The sequence below is a fragment of the Homalodisca vitripennis genome, chromosome 1 (assembly GCF_021130785.1).
Source record: "Homalodisca vitripennis isolate AUS2020 chromosome 1, UT_GWSS_2.1, whole genome shotgun sequence".
In the NCBI taxonomy this organism is placed as follows: domain Eukaryota; kingdom Metazoa; phylum Arthropoda; class Insecta; order Hemiptera; family Cicadellidae; genus Homalodisca; species Homalodisca vitripennis.
Window position 1 is genome coordinate 239,440,200 of NC_060207.1, and position 20,461 is coordinate 239,460,660.

Sequence of the window (20,461 nt, forward strand, 5' to 3'; positions counted from 1 at the left end):
ACTTCGAACACCGAAATCCTCTCAATCTTAGTTTTAAGTAAAAGAATGGACAACAAGTTTAGCAAAGAAAGTGGAAATTAAATTTAATAAAGATACAATGTTTATCAGGCGTAATAAAATGTTTATCCATGTTACAATATGTTTTAAATTACGAAAAAAACAAATACGTGTTAGTTTTTGGAATTAAGCTCCAAAAAATTCAAAGGGTGATTTTACAGACATAATTGCTCTTAAAAAGTATCCAAATAATTAAATAATTAGCATTATTCAAGTAGTTTAGTAAGCTGTAAATAGGAATATTATGTTAAACACAGATTTGTTGTCATCCATATCGCCGTGTGTACAAATATACAATGTGCAATATGTGTATTAAATGTTTGCGACTGTGATACATAAAATACTGGTATTATTTTACTAATCAAACATGCAATACCTTGCTCAGTTATTCCAACTGATCCTACACACCTATAACATAAACAGATAATGTTTAAGAAAACAAATTTTAAAACTATACACTTTTAATAAATATAGCTTAATATTTTACCATGGGTAAGATTATATAGCTTTCACAACAAAATTTATACTAATATCAATAGACAATAAACTAATAAACAATTAGAATAATCAGTAGAGTTCAAAATATTAGTTGTTTTAATACATTGGTGTATAATAAAAAAAAAAAAAATATATATATATATATATATATATATATATATATATATATATATATATATATATATATATATATATATATACAGGGTGTATATTATGTCTGGAAACACCCAAATATATCCTTTAATAATTTAAATATAAATTTGAAACCTCTTACAATCGTGATAGAGATTGGGCATATACTTTTTGGAACAATGTTTTGTTATGTCACACCAACGGGGGACGTCCTGCCGAGGGTATCGTGAATATTCTTAATGGAAGCCTATACCTTGTGATACATAATTTTAAAGGTAATAGCTTACTGAATTGAATGCCACAAACCGCATCTCAAGGGAATTATTCTATCAGAAAATAGAGCATTTTTAGTATTTAAAATTTCCTGATGTTCAACAATGTAATTTTAACATGGTTCTTGCCACAAAATGTGTTACACTAATTTTTTAGCATTTTTTTTTAAATGTTCAATTAAATAAAACAAAAATTTCATTTTAAGCTGGTTCTATTAGCACAAATTTGCCAGTTTTTATTACAGTACAATTATGGAAATACTTATGTTATTGATTTCTTATTACAAATAAAAAGTAATGTATGCTGTTAGAAAAGTCTTACAACAAACGTTTTACCTGCATTTGGTGTCAAAGCAATTGTTCGAACTGTGTTCCTTCTACGGTTTGACAATGAGCCAATCTTGTGTAAAATGATTCGACAGAGTTGCCTAACATTTCTTCAGTTATCAAAGCAATCTCCTCTATAATCCTGTTTCTTAGGTCTTCCAAATTATGAGGCTTTCTTCTATAAACATTTGATTTTAAATGACCCCATAGGAAATAATCGATTGGTGACAAATCCGGAGATCTTGGAGGCCATTCGATTTCTCCTCTTCGGCCAATCCATTTATGAGGAAACCTTAAATCCAAATACTCTCTTACCTGTCTCCCATAATGGGGTGGAGCACCATCCTGCTGAAACCATACATTATCAAAGTATTCTCCTGATGCAATTTGAATAGCTGGGATTATTTCATTTTGGAGCATATTGTAGTAAAGTTCGGCATTTAAATTTCCATTGATGAAAAAGGGTCCAACAATTTTGTTACCTAAAATTCCACACCATACGTTCAGTTTTTGTGGTTGCTGTGAATGGGACTCAGTAATCCAATGTGGGTTTTCACTAGCCCAGTAACGGCAATTGTGCCTGTTAACATTGCCATTTAGGAAAAAAGTTGCCTCATCAGAAAATAGTATGTTAGTCAGAAAATCTCTATTGTCATCACATTTGCGCATCACAAGTTCACAAAACTCAACTCTTCTGTCGTAATCATCCTCACTTAACTGTTGGACTAAATGAACTTTAAATGGTTTGTATTTATTAATTTTCAAAATCTTACTCACAGACATAGGGTGCATATCATGTTGCTGTGCAGCTTTTCTGAGCGATGTATGTGGGTCTTCAATAAATGTTTTGCAAAACATATAGTGCATGTTCTTCATCTGTTGCAGATTGTATCCTACCCGACTTTGGCCGATTACGTACACTCCCTGTCATTTCAAAACGCTCAATAGTTTTTGATATTGTTGAAACACTTATGGGATTCCTTTCTGGGAAAGTGTCATTAAACAAATTACAAACTTCCCGATAAGATCTTTGACGATCGCCATATCCTCGCATCATCAACAGAGTAATTCGTTCTCTTTCAGACAATTCCATTAAAATGCCAAATAAAAACTGAACTACTGTAATTAGATAACTTGTTGACAGCAATGCTTCAGAGACACTGATTAACTCGACAGGAATGATATGACCTTTGTCCATTTGTAATTCCCAAGCTTAGACCTGTCTAGTGAAAGCTCCATGCTCAACAAACTGAAACCTGTAGACCAGATGATTAATAACACAATAATGTTTCTCATAGGCTAGTGACCTTTGTCTCTTTAAACCTTCCTGCTGACTGGAAAACACCAAGTACAGATTCATAAGTAATCAGAGAAAGTGACTCATAAGTTTTATTCATTGTAATAAAAACTGGTAAATTTGAACTAATGAAACCAGCTTAAAAATAAATTGTTTATTTTATTTTAACTGAACATTTACAAAATGCTAAAAAATTAGTGTAACACATTTTGTGGCAAGAACCATGTTAAAATTACATTGTTGAACATCAGTAAATTTTCAATACTAAAAATGCTCTATTTTCTGATAGAATAATTCCCTTGAGATGCGGTTTGTGGCATTCAATTCAGTAAGCTATTACCTTTAAAATTATGTATCACAAGGTATAGGCTTCCATTAAGAATATTCACGATACCCTCGGCAAGACGTCCCCCGTTGGTGTGACATAACAAAACATTGTTCCAAAAAGTAGATGCCCAATCTCTATCACGATTGTAAGAGGTTTCAAATTTATATTTAAATTATTAAAGGATATATTTGGGTGTTTCCAGACATAATATACACCCTGTATATATATATCGCTTATGGATCAGGTTGGAGAATGGTAGATTTTACAAATAAAAACTTATCATTTGTATTAAAATAACTTAAAAACTTATGAATAACATTCAAAATTACATAGCATAAGCAGAACATTTTCCTCGTATTTATCTCCAGTAACATAGATAAGATAGGACCCCAATTAGGGTAATTTAACATAAATTATTAGTGAGCAGAGTCTAAAATAACTGTTATTTGGTATTTTTACTCGTTTAATTACGTAAAACAGATTGAATATACATGGTGTTACGTAGTATGGTGAGTAAGCTCAATACTTAGTTCTTGTTGAAACAACTATAACAATAACAGTTATGTTTCTCAATATTTTATATTCTGTAAATACACAGCTTATGAAATTTCACATAATCTAATTTTGATGTTATAGTATAATAATGACAAATAAACAGTAAGTTAATATTAGAATAAGAAACTTATTGAAAAACCAGTGAAAATATTTGGTATTCCATTTATAATTCACTTAAAAAACAGGTACAACTTTTTGTTTCGTGTCCAAGACAAGAGCAACCGTGTGTTGCTGTTGCAAGATGTTACTAGATCTAGACACCTAAGTTCAATAAACGTCCCCTCGTGTTTGAGACGCGATGTAGCACAAAATTAATGTTAATATAATTCAGTTACCAGTGTTTTAAAATGGTGAAATAGTTTCATTATACGCAATGTCGAAGATATGTAATAAATAGTGGTCCAATTGGTTTTTATTACGCTAGTGATTAAATTGCTATATAAGAAATTATAATAAGAGCTAATTGTTAAAAATTAAATTCAAAAGTCCGTTTAGGGATTATAAATCAAAGCTTATTCATAAGTTGTGTAGAAGTTATTTGGTTCATTCTCAAATTTATATCTTATTGTGTCAAACTTGAGATTGGATACGAATGATTGGCCTAAAAGTATAAAAGCCAGTTATTACTTATCCGGTTTTTTCCATTTAAAGTGTCATTTTATTTTTTCATAACTTTTTTAATAACAGTTTTTTGTCCGTTTTTTTATGACATTGGTGCTTTAAAATAATATATTTTATTTAAATTGCTGTTATTATGAAGTATAATTTTCCCGTTCACCAAAGTATTTATTATTAAAAGTTCCTATCAACATAATGCGTTTTATAATTAGGCTAAACTTGGTTTATTATTTTTAAGAACGATTTACTATTTGAAGTGTCTTTTAATTTTTTATGCATTTTCGACGAATATTTGTTGTCAGTTTCTTATGACGTTAGCACCTTATTAAATATTTTATTTGAATTGCTGTTATTATAAAGTATAACTTGTCCATTCAACCAAACTTTGTTTTTTAAATCCTGTCAACATAATGTGTTTCTTAAGGTTTGGTTAAGGTTTGTTTATGAGTTTAAAAATATTATCTATAATTGACATACTGATATGCAAGTGGTAAGATAAAATATACATACAGATTTTTAGTTTTAGTTTTTAACTCCTCTAGTTTCATATAAAAATATTTAAAAGTTGGTACTGTAATATTAAAAATAACTTTAAATACATTTTAAAACATCTTTTCATTGGTCTCAGTTTAAATAAGAATTCAATCATTATGAAAGCAAACAGAGGACACTGTGATGGTTCATCTTATGATTTTTTTAATAAGCACACAGAACGTTTTATGAAAATGAATGACAAACAGCAAGTACTAGACTGATATATAAAGTTTAATCAGACAGGCCGATTTATACTTGCAGTGATTTGTAAATGACTACGACTGTGACAGACCGACTGAAGTGGATCCCGCCATAAACTACTGGTACTGCGGCTATAAACCTGATTATATCGACTTATAGCTGACTGTCTTACTTATACTTGCAGTGATTTGTAAATGACTACGACTGTGACAGACCGACTGAAGTGGATCCCGCCATAAACTACTGGTACTACTGCGGCTATAAACCTGATTATATCGACGAGCTGGCTAGCTCACTTACATATATATTCCTCTCATTCCTGATATACCTGGTTCAACAAGCTGTAGCTAATCTTGTTCAATATAAGTTGAAATATACACAGACTCGTCTTTCATCTGCACGTTCATATGCAGTTCAGCAGTCCTTTTTTATCATAAGCCATGAAAGTATGAATCCATCACAGTATCAAGCCATTGTGTATTTCCTCAATACCATTTACAACCATAATATCTCATGCAGTCTTGTAATATTGTAGATCTTGTTTTATTGTCTATTATCTGGGCTTGAAATCTACTCATTGTTTTCTTGTTGTACGTATTTTATATTTATAAATATATTTTTGTATTTATGTATTATTATTATTAATTTTGAGTATTTATTATATAAAGAATTGCATTTTAATTTCACACTATATACCTATATTTTACGTTATCACTTACTTGTCATTATAACTTATTATTGAGTTATTATTATTTATCATATATTTATTATTGTTATTTATTAATTCATTACTATATATTTTACGCTTTTTTGCTAAGATTATTTTGCACTGTTATGAAGTGCAATGACTATGAATAGATATACACTTGAACTTATTACCTTATAATTAATTATTTCATTATATTTTGTTTTATAAATTAATTTTTTGTATATGAATTTTATTCATAATTGATTCGTTTAGTTATATGTTAATTAAGTGATGATATACAAAATTAAAAATGATAATAGTTAAACATTGTATTGAGTAGCTTTGTTCTAAACTTTAGTACATTCCACCACAAAGCCATTCAATTTTAAATTATTGGAGACTATATTCCAGGCGGTCTCTATACAGGTTTTGTGCAATCCTCACCCAGACTGTTATACAAGCGCTGTTCGTATGGTTAGATAATAAACCGCTCTTTGTGTCTTTATCGGTGTAGAAATTATCTGTGCCTGTCTTTACACTTTGTTTAACCAACTAATATAATTATTGTAGCTATCAGCACTCAACAGATATAACCCTTAATTACTGCTGCGAGTGAAATATTCATGAAAATAAAGAGCCAGCCATGGGTAATCTAGATTTATAAACTCAAAAACTGCAAAACCCCTACAATGTTTGTTTATACTTAGAAATAGGATGTACACTAGGACCATAATATTTCAATTGGAAAAGGTTTATTTGTAATAGCAGTTAAATTTCTTTAATTAATCGTATGTGGCACTTCAAAATGACCTTGTTACTTTCATCAATATGTTTTAAAAAGAATCCACCTGTTTGATACTGAAATAATTATGAATCATGACTTCATTATAGAGTACTCAAATCAGAGTTGAATAGTACTCTAGAATGGACACATCTTGAATAATAAATAATGTTTTCGATTTTGAAATACTGAGCTTATGACTGTTACTATTTAGTGTATTAATAAAGTTTATAGATTTTCCAATGCTTAGCAAATAACATAAAAAACATTCATGTGGGCACTGGTTAAAATTATAGATGCATTTGCAAAAGCATAAAAATAATTTTTACCACTCCTAAAATATTCAAAATTTATTACTTGACCTTACTTTAATTGCTGCAATTAACAAAATAAATACTAAATACAGAGGGTTTATGAACAAGTGATTGTTCCTACCAATATTTTTAACGCAACATATTCTAATGGAACTTATAAGTCAGCCATTATTGTAGTAAACTTTGCCCTTTAGAACTACTATTTGGATTTCTCTAAGTAAACACTATTGAAATTGTGAAGTACTATTACGAGTGGGTAATTAGTTTTATATCCTCGTTGGATATCTCCAACGTATTTTCTAATTAAATTGAATTCTTCAAATGTTAATTTTAATCTACAGCGTGAATTTTTTTTATCGCCGTTCTACCATTAGATTACAAAGCTAAATGGTTAGGAGTAAAGAAATACCTCTTTTATCGTTGAAATCACAGAAATAACTCATTACTTAGTAGGTATATGGCAGGAAACGTGTTAAAGTTTTAACAATTGGTACAGAGAAAAAGCTGGTACAGACATGTTATAACATTGTAACATTGTACAACGAGACCACACCCCTCCCACCCCCAACTAATGGACGTTGTATTGAAAACTTTAGCTATAATATGTAATACGTGATAATCTTTAATGACAGAACTTTGTTACATTGTAAATCTAATGAGGAAATCGAGTCATGGTAGTAACATTTAGAACCCTCTCATTCTGTTACCAAGAACCCTCATATAGATACTCCTGTGATATTTGTCACAAGTATTACACTACCTACCATTTAATTGTTTGCTACATTTCACAACTTCTAGTTTTGATTACGCAAAGTATCAGATTTAGTTTTTCTAATTTTAAATTATCAGACATGATATAGTAACATGGTATGATAAAAAACTACTTAATGAGTTAATAAATAAAACAACAACAAGATAATTTCTTTGGTTGTCAACTAAAGTTTCAAAATTAGAATAATATTGTATAAATAGGATCCTATTGATACAATTTTAAAATCACACATCCATAGGTTGTCAGTCGTGAACAACCAATTCCACATTTTTATAAGTTCTGTGGATAACTTACCCGAATCGAATTACAACAACCCAACCTACACAACTGACATAACCTGTCCCCATTTATATAATTTTAGTACAAAATCTATACCTTCACTTATGCATGCATCACTTCAAAATTGATTCTGAAGGCAAAAAACAGGTTGGAGTTGCTGGGACTTATGGACAAAATCAAACTCAACTAAACTTTCTAGTCACATATACATTTCCTTTACCTCTCGTAGGTCAATTATACATCTCAAACTATACTATATAAAATTATATTATTGTAATGTACCCATTAATGCCGTAAGTTTCGATTAGTTATCAGGGAATAAAGTATTACAAAAACAACATGTACATAATAATGTAATATGTACTCGTCTTATTCACAAGGATGTATCAAAGTCCTTACTGTAGCGGGTACTCAATCAGTTTACTGTGTAAGTTTACTTTGATTAATTATAAACTTACAAGCTGTATAAACAATCACGCTATGTAATATTTGACCTCCAACAGAGATGTGAACAAGAAACCTTAAGTATTTGCATGAGTATTTGTTTCTGTTCACAGTTTATTGTCATTTATAACATGTCTAATTGCATAAAACATATCAGTCCTCTTATAATTTCTGGTGTTATGTGTCTATATGGTGGGAATGCCTAATAAATGAACAGTTATATTTCAAACAAATGATATATTCTACGCAAATATATTACTTAGTCTCTTACTCTCAGGGCCATTTATATCGGAGGTGATATTTAGCCGCACCAACAAAGCTCCTCCATCTTGAACGGTCCTCTGCATTTTCCTCTGAAGCGCCCATCTTCTCCATATCAGCCTTCCCCTGTTTCCACCATCTCACTTTCTCACACAAATATATGCGGTCACAAAAATTATAAATAGTTTTTGATTTATAATCTCAAATTGTTAGTAATTGTACCATTAATATATACATTTTCCAACGTATATATCATCATAACATTGTTATGTTATTCACCATAAATTAGCTTTATTTTTTGTTATAATTTTATGTTATTTTTACAGAAAGGAATCCTTCACTAAATGTTTGGAGAAGAAATACTATTAGATTCAAAGAAGGTTATTCACAAAATTCATAGTTCAATGTTATATATTATTCATTTAGTTTCTTACTAAATTCAGAGTCTGTCAACGCTCTAATGTTTATAAACATTGCATTTCTTGAGAAATATTGTAATGGAAGATTCTGTACTATATACAGGTAATTAACTATGTACAATATTTTTGGCCTATATTTTTACCGTGATGTTATTATACAAAAGTAATAAGGAATAAATCTATTCACGTGACCAACTTTAACCAACTTACATCTAAGGAAACCATTTATATGTAAGGAAAGAATAATTTCGAAAATTTGACATTGTTCCTACATTATTCCTAATGTACGATGATCGGTTTACAAAGTTGTTACATATAATAATGCCAGTGTCAAAAATCCATGTATCCTTTCAAATTATCCATCGTCAATAACGGACTTTAAACAAACAACTTACATCTGTTGCTGTTGAAAATGGTGACAGGACTAACGACAGAGAAGAGTTACGTGTCACGATAATTGCAGGTCGACAACTCATCCTGACACAATAACTTCTGTAACAGAAAACAGCGGCGGCAAGGTTGGCAGCATTGTGGGTTGGGGTAACAGTAGCAAGTCCTGAGTGTAGACATGAGTTATGGCCATGTTTATGAAATATTCCTTATTAAATACTTAGCCACCACTACATCACAAACTTCTTGCCTTTGTTGTTACAGATGCCAGGAGTTTGAGGAAGAAATTATGTGTGGTGCAAATATTATATTTTAGGTTGATTTATGTGTGGATAGAATTGCAGCGTTTAAGTAATCTTCTTTCTTCTAATAATCTTTTTCAGAAGGGAATGTAGGAATTTTATATATCTATAATATAATAGATAAATATAGAGTCACGTTATAGATAAGAATGCTTGAAAGGTTAAACAAATAGTGTTTTAGACGCAACTACTTTAATATTGCGAATTGAATAATTTTATTAAATCAGAAGTATTCAATTACATTGGTTTCTTAATTGAATTCAAATTAATGCCGAGCTTGTATGAGAAAAACCATAAACAATTGTTTTTATTTAATGGTTTGTTGTAAAAGCGTCTCTCATAAATGTTTATAATGTACCTTAAATTTCCAATAAAAAAAAACTAATTTTATGATATTACGATTCTGTTTATTTATGTCCTTTTGATTTTCATTTAGGTTCACAAAGCAAATGATTTGAAAATAATAATTCAATTCATAAGCGTAAATGAATGGTGAAATAATACTAATTATCGTCAGACGGGAATCTTGGTTTAACACTATAAAAATACGATTGTGGTTATCGTTATCGTCTTTATCCAAAATTAAAGCGTTACCGTATACATAATAAAGAGTGCTTCATTCAGCAAAAATATGTTTGACTGTACTCATATTGTACATTGTAAACATAACTTGCTAAAATTGGAAAAAGTTCCCTACTGCTTACTTTGTAAGTCAGATGCTGTAAGAGGATAATTGAATTTACAACTAGTCATTTATCCTTGTCTCCCCCGCTCCATCGTGTTGTATGGCAGAATCTTGCGTTATTTATTTAACTCCAAAACACGATTAAGGAACTAATAATCTTGCTGGCTCTTGAGACTATCACAATCATCTTTAATATGTGTTCTTATTGGGCCACAATTGTCCCTAAACTATAGAATATGGTTTACACAATTGCAAAGATGCGAGAGTAAATTAACAATAAATAACGTTATTTAAGAGATATTTGTTATAACAAAGATAATGTATAAGTTATAACGTTATATGCTACATGTACTGCATTTTCTTTTTGAAGTAAACTAACTAGAACTCTGTAGATAAATAAATTCTAGTCATTAAAGCTCAAATAAATAAATTTAAATTAATTTTATTTCATTAAAAATTAATATTATTTGATGGAAAATTACATAAAGCTGCATAAATAATTTACTATATAAATTGATATATTAAATTTTAATGAACTAAAACCTGTCCAACATTAGTATTTCGTCAGGACAGTGTAAAATTTTATTTTTGTGTGCCAACTACAAATAAACTTATTTGATAAAAGATATTTCTGCTATAGTGTAAAGATATAAGCAAATATGTTAGCTCTCTGTTATTGTCATTCACGTACAATATAGCAGAAGCTATCTCCAAGAAATATTAATATTGAAACTAATACCTGTCATGTATATGATATTGTAGGTAGTTCTATCACTTTCTGTTACGTATTTCTTTCAAATTTACCATTCCCAAAAATTATTATAGTCTTTTACTATTTAAAATTAGAATCTACACTCCCTCTGAAAAATAAATATATTCATATAGCGGATATAAATGATTTTGTTTATAAATATACTCGTATAAAAAATTATTCTTATTATACTAACCTCTTCTACACACCCCGTCGCATTTTTTCATTTCATTTCATATAGTTAGGCATGTGCTGCAATCACTGTAGTCTCATGATGAAAGAGATGTTTTAAGATAGGATAAAAATGTTTGAAGTATGTGATTTTCAGGATAAAAGGCGTAATTTACTCACTTTTTGTCATTCACAGTAGAATGGGAAAATCTATATAGTAAAATTACCGTACAATAAACAGTAAGATGATTGAACTGAAAGAATCAAACACGAAGTATGTGATATAGATACTTCCTTCATCAGTCCAAAGATTTTGGCTTTGTGACAAATATGGTGTTTAATAGCAGAAGCGTACAGGATGCACTGCGGGAAGTTGAGTAGATAGATAAGTATCAGATGTATGCCGGAGGTCCTGACCTAAAGAGTGTAGAGGGTTTGAGAACTGCAACAATCAGTATTTTTTCTGAAGAAACGTAGGAACCTCGCCGAAAGTACAGTAGCATCTGTAAGCACTCCACTGCTGGGCGTCGAAGATCTAGAAGTTGGTTAGTGGTGGGATTCTTCACTCCTCTGAACGATTCAAATAGAAGTCTACTGCATCAGTGACCGCCTGTTACGACATGACCATCCTGGCAGGCAAATCGTTCTGTGACGTTCCAGAGCTTCCTCTGTAAGGAAGAACGCATCAGAGCTGCTTTACCTTATTTTATCGTCCAAGTTGGGCATATAGCATCAGGTACATATTCACTGGTACAAGGGAGGATGTATCATAAAACACATATGATAATGGTAAAATAATCATTGAAGTTTAAGTATTGCTGTGTAGAAGTAAACAAGTAGGATTTTTATTATTTCAGATAGGTTCGTGATTTTTTTTTAAGGCCAAAACAAATGTTAAGTCAGTTAATATTATTTGTTTGCAATATCCACATTTAACCAGTTTACAGATCGTTTTATTCAACATCAGAAGGGTACTTCATAACTTCAGTTACTACGTTTATTATTCTACCTTTTGCTCGAAAGGCCTAGTAATATTTTACACTATTTAGATAATAGTGCTCAAGTTTTGTTTGTGCTCACAAGGAAACTGCGCACCCTAGTTACGACGAGATTAATTTCACATTTAACCCAGGTACGGCACTTTTTTGAATCCGTTATTTTGATTTCATTATCCGTTGCAGCATAGTTTTATCCGTTAAAATGCAAAGTTGCCATATTAATGTTAATCTGTGGTAATGAAACCTACTTAAATTTCATAGTTTCCTAATTGGTTATATAACATGAGATACAATGGCAGTTTTCCTATCTACTAGTTATGTTTCTGGATTATATTGGTACTGATAAAGTGATAAAATATGGGCTTGAGTGCTAAATGAAAACTATTCTGGTATTTTTTTATGCATATTTCTATAAAAAAAACTTTATATCTACGTTCAAAAACATTGCATCTACTTTCTTCTTGTTAAATCTTTTTATTCCTAATTGAGAATACCAAAAATTAAGAAAATTTCGAAAAGACTTTTAATTATTTTGTAAAAATAGATCTAATATTATTTTAAAAGAGGGACTACATTGTATACTAAAAGTGAAGCGTTATAAAATATATTTAGTTACATTTTACATTCATTTGATAAAATCTAACGTACGTGAAAATTGTGCATAACATGCAAATGCTTTTACAAATGGAAAATGAACTACTGAAAAATTATAAACGTGATACTGCAATTAAATGTTTACGGTACAGGATGAGTTCCATTTACGTTGAGTTTTCAGGAGGGTAGAAATGTTGTAGGAGCTGCCGTGTTGCATGATTGCCAACAATTCAATATTGTAATTCTCGCTCGTAATGTTAACACCGTGTAGCCAATATTGCATGTGCGGACAGTTATTGTCATATGTGGGAACAAGGGACTTCATTATGGGTGCACGCACCACATAAGGTGATATCTTGTCTGCGGATAACAGAAATATATTACTCTTCTCTTATTTAGCCGCTAGTGAAAAATAAACGTAGTAACTTATATCGCGTGATAACTACTGAAATATTTGAACTACCAAAGTACCGTAAATATGATTTAATTCATAAGTTAGGCATTAAAGACACCAACGATTAGTTATATAGGCACCTTTTATAACTTATAATTAAATAAACAACCGAAATCTGTTAATTATAAAATATGAAACTACTCTTACTTATTAAATTGATTAAAAACCTATCACGTAGCTTTTTGTTAGGGTAGGACAGCACTGCAATCTTCCTCATTGCTATTTTGTAAAGGAAGCAGGGCTTTTTCTGGTCCATTTACCATTGTTAAATGATAAAAGAAATCATTAACACTACGTTTCAAAATCTGCAATCTAATTTGTCACTCAGTTGGACAACTAACCGAACACATTATAGGTTAAAGTACTGAAGTGTTGATGCCTTTTTGCTAGGTTCTTGACCTAGCCATGTCACAAAGGTCTAGTAGGGTTATTTTAACATATATGCACTTATCCACCTAAGGAAGAGATCAGATTGCGGACTTCGAAAGGTAGTGTTACCGATTTCTTGCATCACGGAACCGGGGCAAATGTCCGGGAAACCCCTTTTTTATTCACAGTTATTCCTGTATGTAATGTATTTGTGCGTTGTTTGTGTAATATAAACCTTAGACAAGGAATTATATTTAATTGAACCAGGTTCATAGTTTTTACAGCCATCTTTCCCGGAAATTTGCAATAGTCACAAAAAGGTTAGGTGAATAAGAACTGATGAAAACGTACAGTAGATGATATGACCAATCTAGTGAGAGCATATTCAACAATAGCGCACATGTATGTTTAGAGATACTTGTTTACCTTAGCCATATTTTTCACCTCTGAGTGTATGTATTTTAACAAAACTTCCACACATATTTGGAACCATATATTCCACACCTTGGCCAGACTATATTTTAAATACATTCAAATATTAAACACATGTGGTAGGTACTAGGTATAATGTACAATGAACACATAATGACTGTTTACACGAAAATCTGATACTAACTTCCATAATAGTGTACAGTACTAATGATGAGTTCAGTACCGGTACCAAATTATCTTCTGCTCAGAGCAGCGTCTGGAATCTGAGGTTTATACAGACTTGACTCTTAAAATATGTCAACTTCCATCTGAAGAGATACATCAAGTTGGTGACGAAGAAACTCGAAAACTAACTTTTCATCTTCTTGACATTAGTCATCTTCTACATGATTATTTATTCTCATTGTCTTACCAGGTATTTGTGTGCACTACAATGTCTCTGACCCAATTATATAGATTTCTACACATAGTTGATATGGTGGGAAGGTTGAATCAATAAGGATGTTGGGTATATCTCGATTTAACTTTCAGCTTAAACAAACCTCTTTTGTATTGCAGGTGTCTTTTATGTCTAAACGATGTAAAGTAGTTGTTTTTAACTTCTCCATATGTTCTCTGGTAAAATATATGAAGGAATTAAAACAGAAAAGATATGTCTTCCTGGCAAAAAAAAAGACTGTATAAAGTTATTTCTAAATAATCATACCTAAAACGTAACTTTTTGTTATAACCTTTGCAAAATACAATATTATATAGCTATATATACTATTTAATTATCTGATGATAAAATTCTTGCTTTAGGAAATTGTCGCCATAAAATAACACTAGTATTGGAATCGTTTTCTTATTAAAACCTAACAAATCTGCAAAATTATTCTTCCAAAATCTACAGTCATCTCAATAAAGTCTCTCCACTTAATATCTTATATTGCACACTATTATTAAGACGACAATATAATAACGAGGATTATTAAGTAAATATGTGCAATTATTTTCAAAGATCTGTAACTCATCGTTCCCTCGTACTTAAGTCAGCTGATTGTCCCTCTCCCAAACCAAATGTTTATTTTACCCAGTGTAAAAATCTCTTTACTTGTATAAAAAAAAAATTAAATTCACGTCAGTGTGATTCCGTTATTTTTTTAACAGCACCGTGTTAACGGCTGATTTTAAACTCATTTTGAATAATTATAAAATAGTCACACTGAAGCTTGAAGCTGTAAGATAATAAAATGATAAATTAATATCGCATTGGACCTTTTTGTTTAAATTACATGTTAAAAAATATGTAACCAATCAAGTAATATTTTCTTCAAGGTTTTCTCGTACTATTATATTACTGTGTTAATTAATTATTTGTTTAAAGTAGGTCAAAAAGCAAATTAATTGAGGCAGCATACATTAAATTGGACACCAATCAGTCAACCATCAGTCGAGATTAGGCCACTTTGGTTGCCAATTCTAAAAAATTAACTAAAAAGTAAATCTAAAGTATCAAACGGATCAGATATTTGTAATAAACCTATGCGGAGTCGCAATATGGTTTTAAGAAGTTCATCTAAGCATCAACCAATAATAACAAATAAATGGCACATTCCTGGCCCCCTTCCTTTTTATTTCCGCCATCTTAATTTTGTCTGCCGTGACGATTGCCATTGGCTAGTGCCCTCTGGTCATTCGTAGGTTGTTGGTAGACGAATTTATTTATTTATTTCCAACGGACACACTCCATTTTTACATTCAAGATCCATAATTCAAGATCAATAATTACAACTTAACCTAAACAAAAAAGTTTCCTCAACTAAACATGTGAAAGACTGAAAGGAAATATTATACTCTATTGCAAGGCATGATATATGCTAGAATAAATACGTATATAAATGTTTTAAAACTATAACAATACCATAATGAAAGAACGCAACAATAAATAAACTATAACAATAGAGATAACATAATAACAGAAATAAATTAATAACAGAAAAAACATAATAAACTATAAAATAATATAACAGGGATATTCATAACAGTGTTTCAAAACAGCAGACAGTAAAAATAACAATAGTAAATAGACGAATGCAGACGTATTATGACCTGTATTCTGTAATTCAGTTTTAATGATTAGTGATGTGTATAGTTTTTTATTAAGTGCATGTTTTTAGAGTTAGTGAAGTTTACAAACAACATGGTGGTTGGGATTCCTGATTTAGGCATGCCACAACGCTTTGGTATGATTTGCTTATTTTAACCTAGTTTGTAATTATGTATTAGGTTATTTATTACCTGAAGAAGAGATCAGATTGCAGATCTCGATACGTAGTGTTACTGATTTCTTGTTTCACTGAACGATGGCAAATGTCCGGAAAAATACTGTTTCCTTCACAATCCTTCCATCGTCAAAAATAACCTTCAAACAAATCAAATCAAATCAAATCAAATCAAATCAAAACATCCTTTATTCCATATAACATATTACAATGCATTGGTTTGCGTCAACTTAGTACAATCATGTGTATAGAACAATTTACATAGGAAACAAAATACATAGGAAGGACTAAATAAATTACGTATTGCTATTAATGTAGTCATCTACAGAATAGAAACAGTGTTCAATAAGATAAGCTTTAAGCATTCTTTTAAAACAAAATAAATCCTTTTCAGCTCTAAGAGCATCAGGAAGAGCGTTAAAAAGGGACGTGGCATTGTAAAAGGTGTGATGTTTAAAAAAAGTAGTGGAATGGTAAGGAATATTCAGTTTATGTTTTTGTCGAAGACTGTATCCCGACTGAGGAACAAGGGACCGGAAAACACCATGGTTCTGCTGTAAGAAAATCAAGGTGTGAAAAACATAAATGCTTGGGAAGGTAAGTAATTTAAGTTCCTTAAAAACAGGCTTGCAAGTCTCCATTCGACGGATGCCAGCTACTATTCTCACTGCCTTCTTCTGCAAGACAAAAAGCCGTTTTGTGCGACAACTTTCCGATCCCCAGATTGTCACCGCATAGGAAAGATAAGGGAAAATTAGAGCGTAGTAGGTTGTTAAGAGGATCGCAGCGTTTGTAAAAGGTGCCAGTCTACGAAGCACAAAGATTCCAGAACAAAGCTTACGTGCTACATAATCGATGTGGGATGAAAAAATTCAGGTTTCTGTCTATAGACAATCCCAAAAACCTCACATGCTGTTCAGAAAGGATTTCCATATCATCGACCCAAACGCTGAGATTATTAATGCTATTAGATGAGATTGCGAATTCAACAATTGCGGTTTTAGCAGCATTTACCACTAGACCATTTTCCCTAAACCATTGAACAATCTTATTAGACTCCACAAAAGTGCTAACCTCCATGGCCTCACGACATTGGTTTTCCATTACGATGGACGTGTCGTCTGCAAACAAACACAATTGGGCCTCCGCAATACAACTCCTGAGGTCGTTTACATATATAATAAACAGAAGAGGGCCGAGTATGGAGCCCTGTGGCACCCCCGCCTTAACGCTCAGCACATCCGAGTAGCATCGCCTCACAGTGCCTGCAGCATCGATGAAGGACACTTCTAAGGCCTGTCGACGATTCCTCAAATAAGATGAAAGCCATTGGTTCGCCACTCCTCGAACTCCAATGCCTTCGAGCTTTTCCAACATGATGTCATGGGAAACCATATCGAAAGCCTTCCGAAGATCGAAAAAGACACCGGAAGCAGACCTACCTCTATCCAAGGCATTTACTATTTTGTTGATGAGCGTAAACATTGCATTGACAGTTGACCGTCCTTTAACAAACCCAAACTGATTCTCAAACAAAATACTGTTGTGATTAATAAAAGACCATAATCTATTTAAGACTGCCCTTTCAAATATCTTTGAAAAACGTTGATGTGATAGATATTGGTCTAAAATTATCGAGATCATCCTCTCTTCCTTTTTTGAGCAAGGGCTTCACAACAGAAAGCTTCAACAAATCTGGGAAAACTCCACCTTCGAATGAACAGTTAATAAGGTGAACGAGTGGGTCAACAAAACATTCACTACATGACATAAGCAATTTAGATGATATCCTGTCGCAGCCAGAAGACGTCTTTGGCTTCAAAGACCTGATGATATCTGTTATCTCTCTCCTAGTAACTGGTGATAAGAAAAATGAAGATGTACACAATCCAGGCTGCACATAAGAATGAGGAATACTGGATGAGGTTGATGCACTATTAGACACATCAATAAAGAATTTGTTAAACATGTTTGAGACCAGTTTTGGATCACTGATATCAACTCCCTTGTCATCTTTGACGGTGCGGGGGACATTACATGGAGACTGATTCTTCCCTCTACTTTCATTAACGATCTCCCACATAGTTTTGACTTTATTAGAAGATTTTTGTATAACATCAAGCACCTTAGATGACTTAACAAGCCTAACACAAGACCTGTATTCTCTCTTCAATGATAAATAATGCTTTCTCTTCAGATCAGAAGAATCCAAATCTTTAGTGAAGCAATACCACTGGAGAACCATATCTCTAAGTTTCAATTGGTGATCACTCAAGGACACTTTGCTGCGTGAGGCACCTTTGCAAACTCTTCTTTTCTTTTCAGGAAAAGCCTGTTCAAAATAAAAGGAGATTGAAGATTGGAATAGACGCATTTTATCATTTATAGTTCCAGCCTCGTAAACATTAGACCACGTTTCTTTGCCAATTAGATATTTGAAAATACGGATATTATCATCAGAAAACGATCGCTTGAGATAATACTTAGGATGACTTGAGTCACTTGAAGTGGGTAGTTTGACACTGATCACCAGTGCATGGTGATCGGACAATGCAGTAATTAAAACGGAACAACTACAAACGTCATCAGGGAGATCGGTGTAAACATGGTCAATCAGGGACTTGGAGTTTTTAAATTCCCTGGTATAAGATTTTACCTTATTTTCAAGGTCATGAGAAGCCATGGTGTAAATCAAGTCATCAACTTTACCATCAGACACAGACAAGTCGACATTGAAGTCGCCCACAACAATGGTTCTGATATCTGGACTTATAATTTTTTCCAGACATTCTGATAAACACCTGTAAAATGTCTCGTGCTCCTGTATTGAGGAGGAAAAAGGCTGTGGCTTATAAGCAGTGATTATCAAAAATGAGGTGTTACTAAGGTGAAACCTGGCAGCAGCAAGCTCGCACCTGCCTTCCAGACAAAAACGTGAGACATCTATTACCTCAGATTTGATTGAAGACTTACCATAAATACATACACCTCCCTTATGAAGAGTTTTTCGACAGTAGGCTGTGATGCCATTATATCCGTAGAAAGATGCAACTTCAAATTCAAAGTCTCTTAAATGGTGTTCCGAAAGGCAAATTATGTCTGGATCTTCAGATTCAATGAACATTTGAAAATGGTCAAACTTACTTGAAAGACCCTGAACATTATGGTGAACTATCTTTAGTTTGCAAGGTGAACTGTTCTCAGCTACAGTGGTAGGGTCATTTGAGACAGATCCTCTAAAAAATTTTCTCCTTGGGTGATATCAGATGGACTGCAAGGAACCTCCTCGGGCAGAATTGGCTCTTTTGAGGCATTTTCCTCCAAGCCAGGAATTACACTAACAGTGTCATATCCCTTTTTAAGACCGAAGGCAACAGAAAAACACTTCTGAAAACAGAGTTCCTAGCTGATGGCTACCTTTTCTATTCAGATGCCTACCATCTCTGGCAAGATGTTGCTTCTTCACCCAACAATTTGCCTCAACAAACATTACACCAAAATTGTTGCACATGACATCCAGCTGATCATTAAAATCAAACAAAGCTCTATATGTTATATCAGACCTTACTAATATGCTATTAACAAAAACCATAGTATTAGGAAAATGGGTTTTGGTGGTGAACAAAAGGTCGGCCATGTCATGGAGGGCCTCACGCTTTCCATGGCCACCGTTATAGCCAGCCCCTCCATTATACCATCTTTTAAGATTGTTTGTTCCCACATGAAAATATATGACAGAAATTTTTTCACCAGTGTACTTTAACAATTTCTCTTTTATATCCTTAATTTTGCCACCCGGACAAAGTTCCACTATTGCTCCCTTCTTAAAGCTTATTTCACTTGCATATCGAATAATTGAGTCACCTATTAATAACACATTTTCATTAAATCTAGAGTTGTTACTTCCGTTACTCACATCTTCGACCAACAACTCACTTTGAAGAGTAGACTGATTTTTAGTCATTGTAATAGGAGTCATTACCTGTTCTTTCTCAGTCACAGACTGAGTTTTAGTGTGGCGCATTAATTTAACATGGTCTTTTCTTGAAATGTTTTTATGCTTTGACATTGAACTTTGAGATTTTTGTTTCCATGTTCCAGATACATTTCTTATGTAAGACACTTGTAAATCAAGTGGTTCTTGTGAACCTAAACTACTAAACTTATTACTACATTCAAAGCGAGCTGACTGCTTTGCAACCGGCATGAGTTTTATTTCGTTCCCTTTAGTTTTAGTTTTTTTTGTTTTAACTAACTTCCAGCAATTTTCTGCT

General features: G+C 32.1%; 1 protein-coding gene across 1 annotated transcript; it reads right to left on the reverse strand.

The window, feature by feature from the left end:
- Positions 1-17,772: 17,772 nt before the first annotated feature.
- Positions 17,773-19,311, reverse strand: LOC124355313. The gene has a single exon (XM_046806409.1). It carries the CDS (start codon positions 19,309-19,311, stop codon positions 17,773-17,775), a length of 1,539 nt encoding a protein of 512 aa, XP_046662365.1.
- Positions 19,312-20,461: the final 1,150 nt, after the last annotated feature.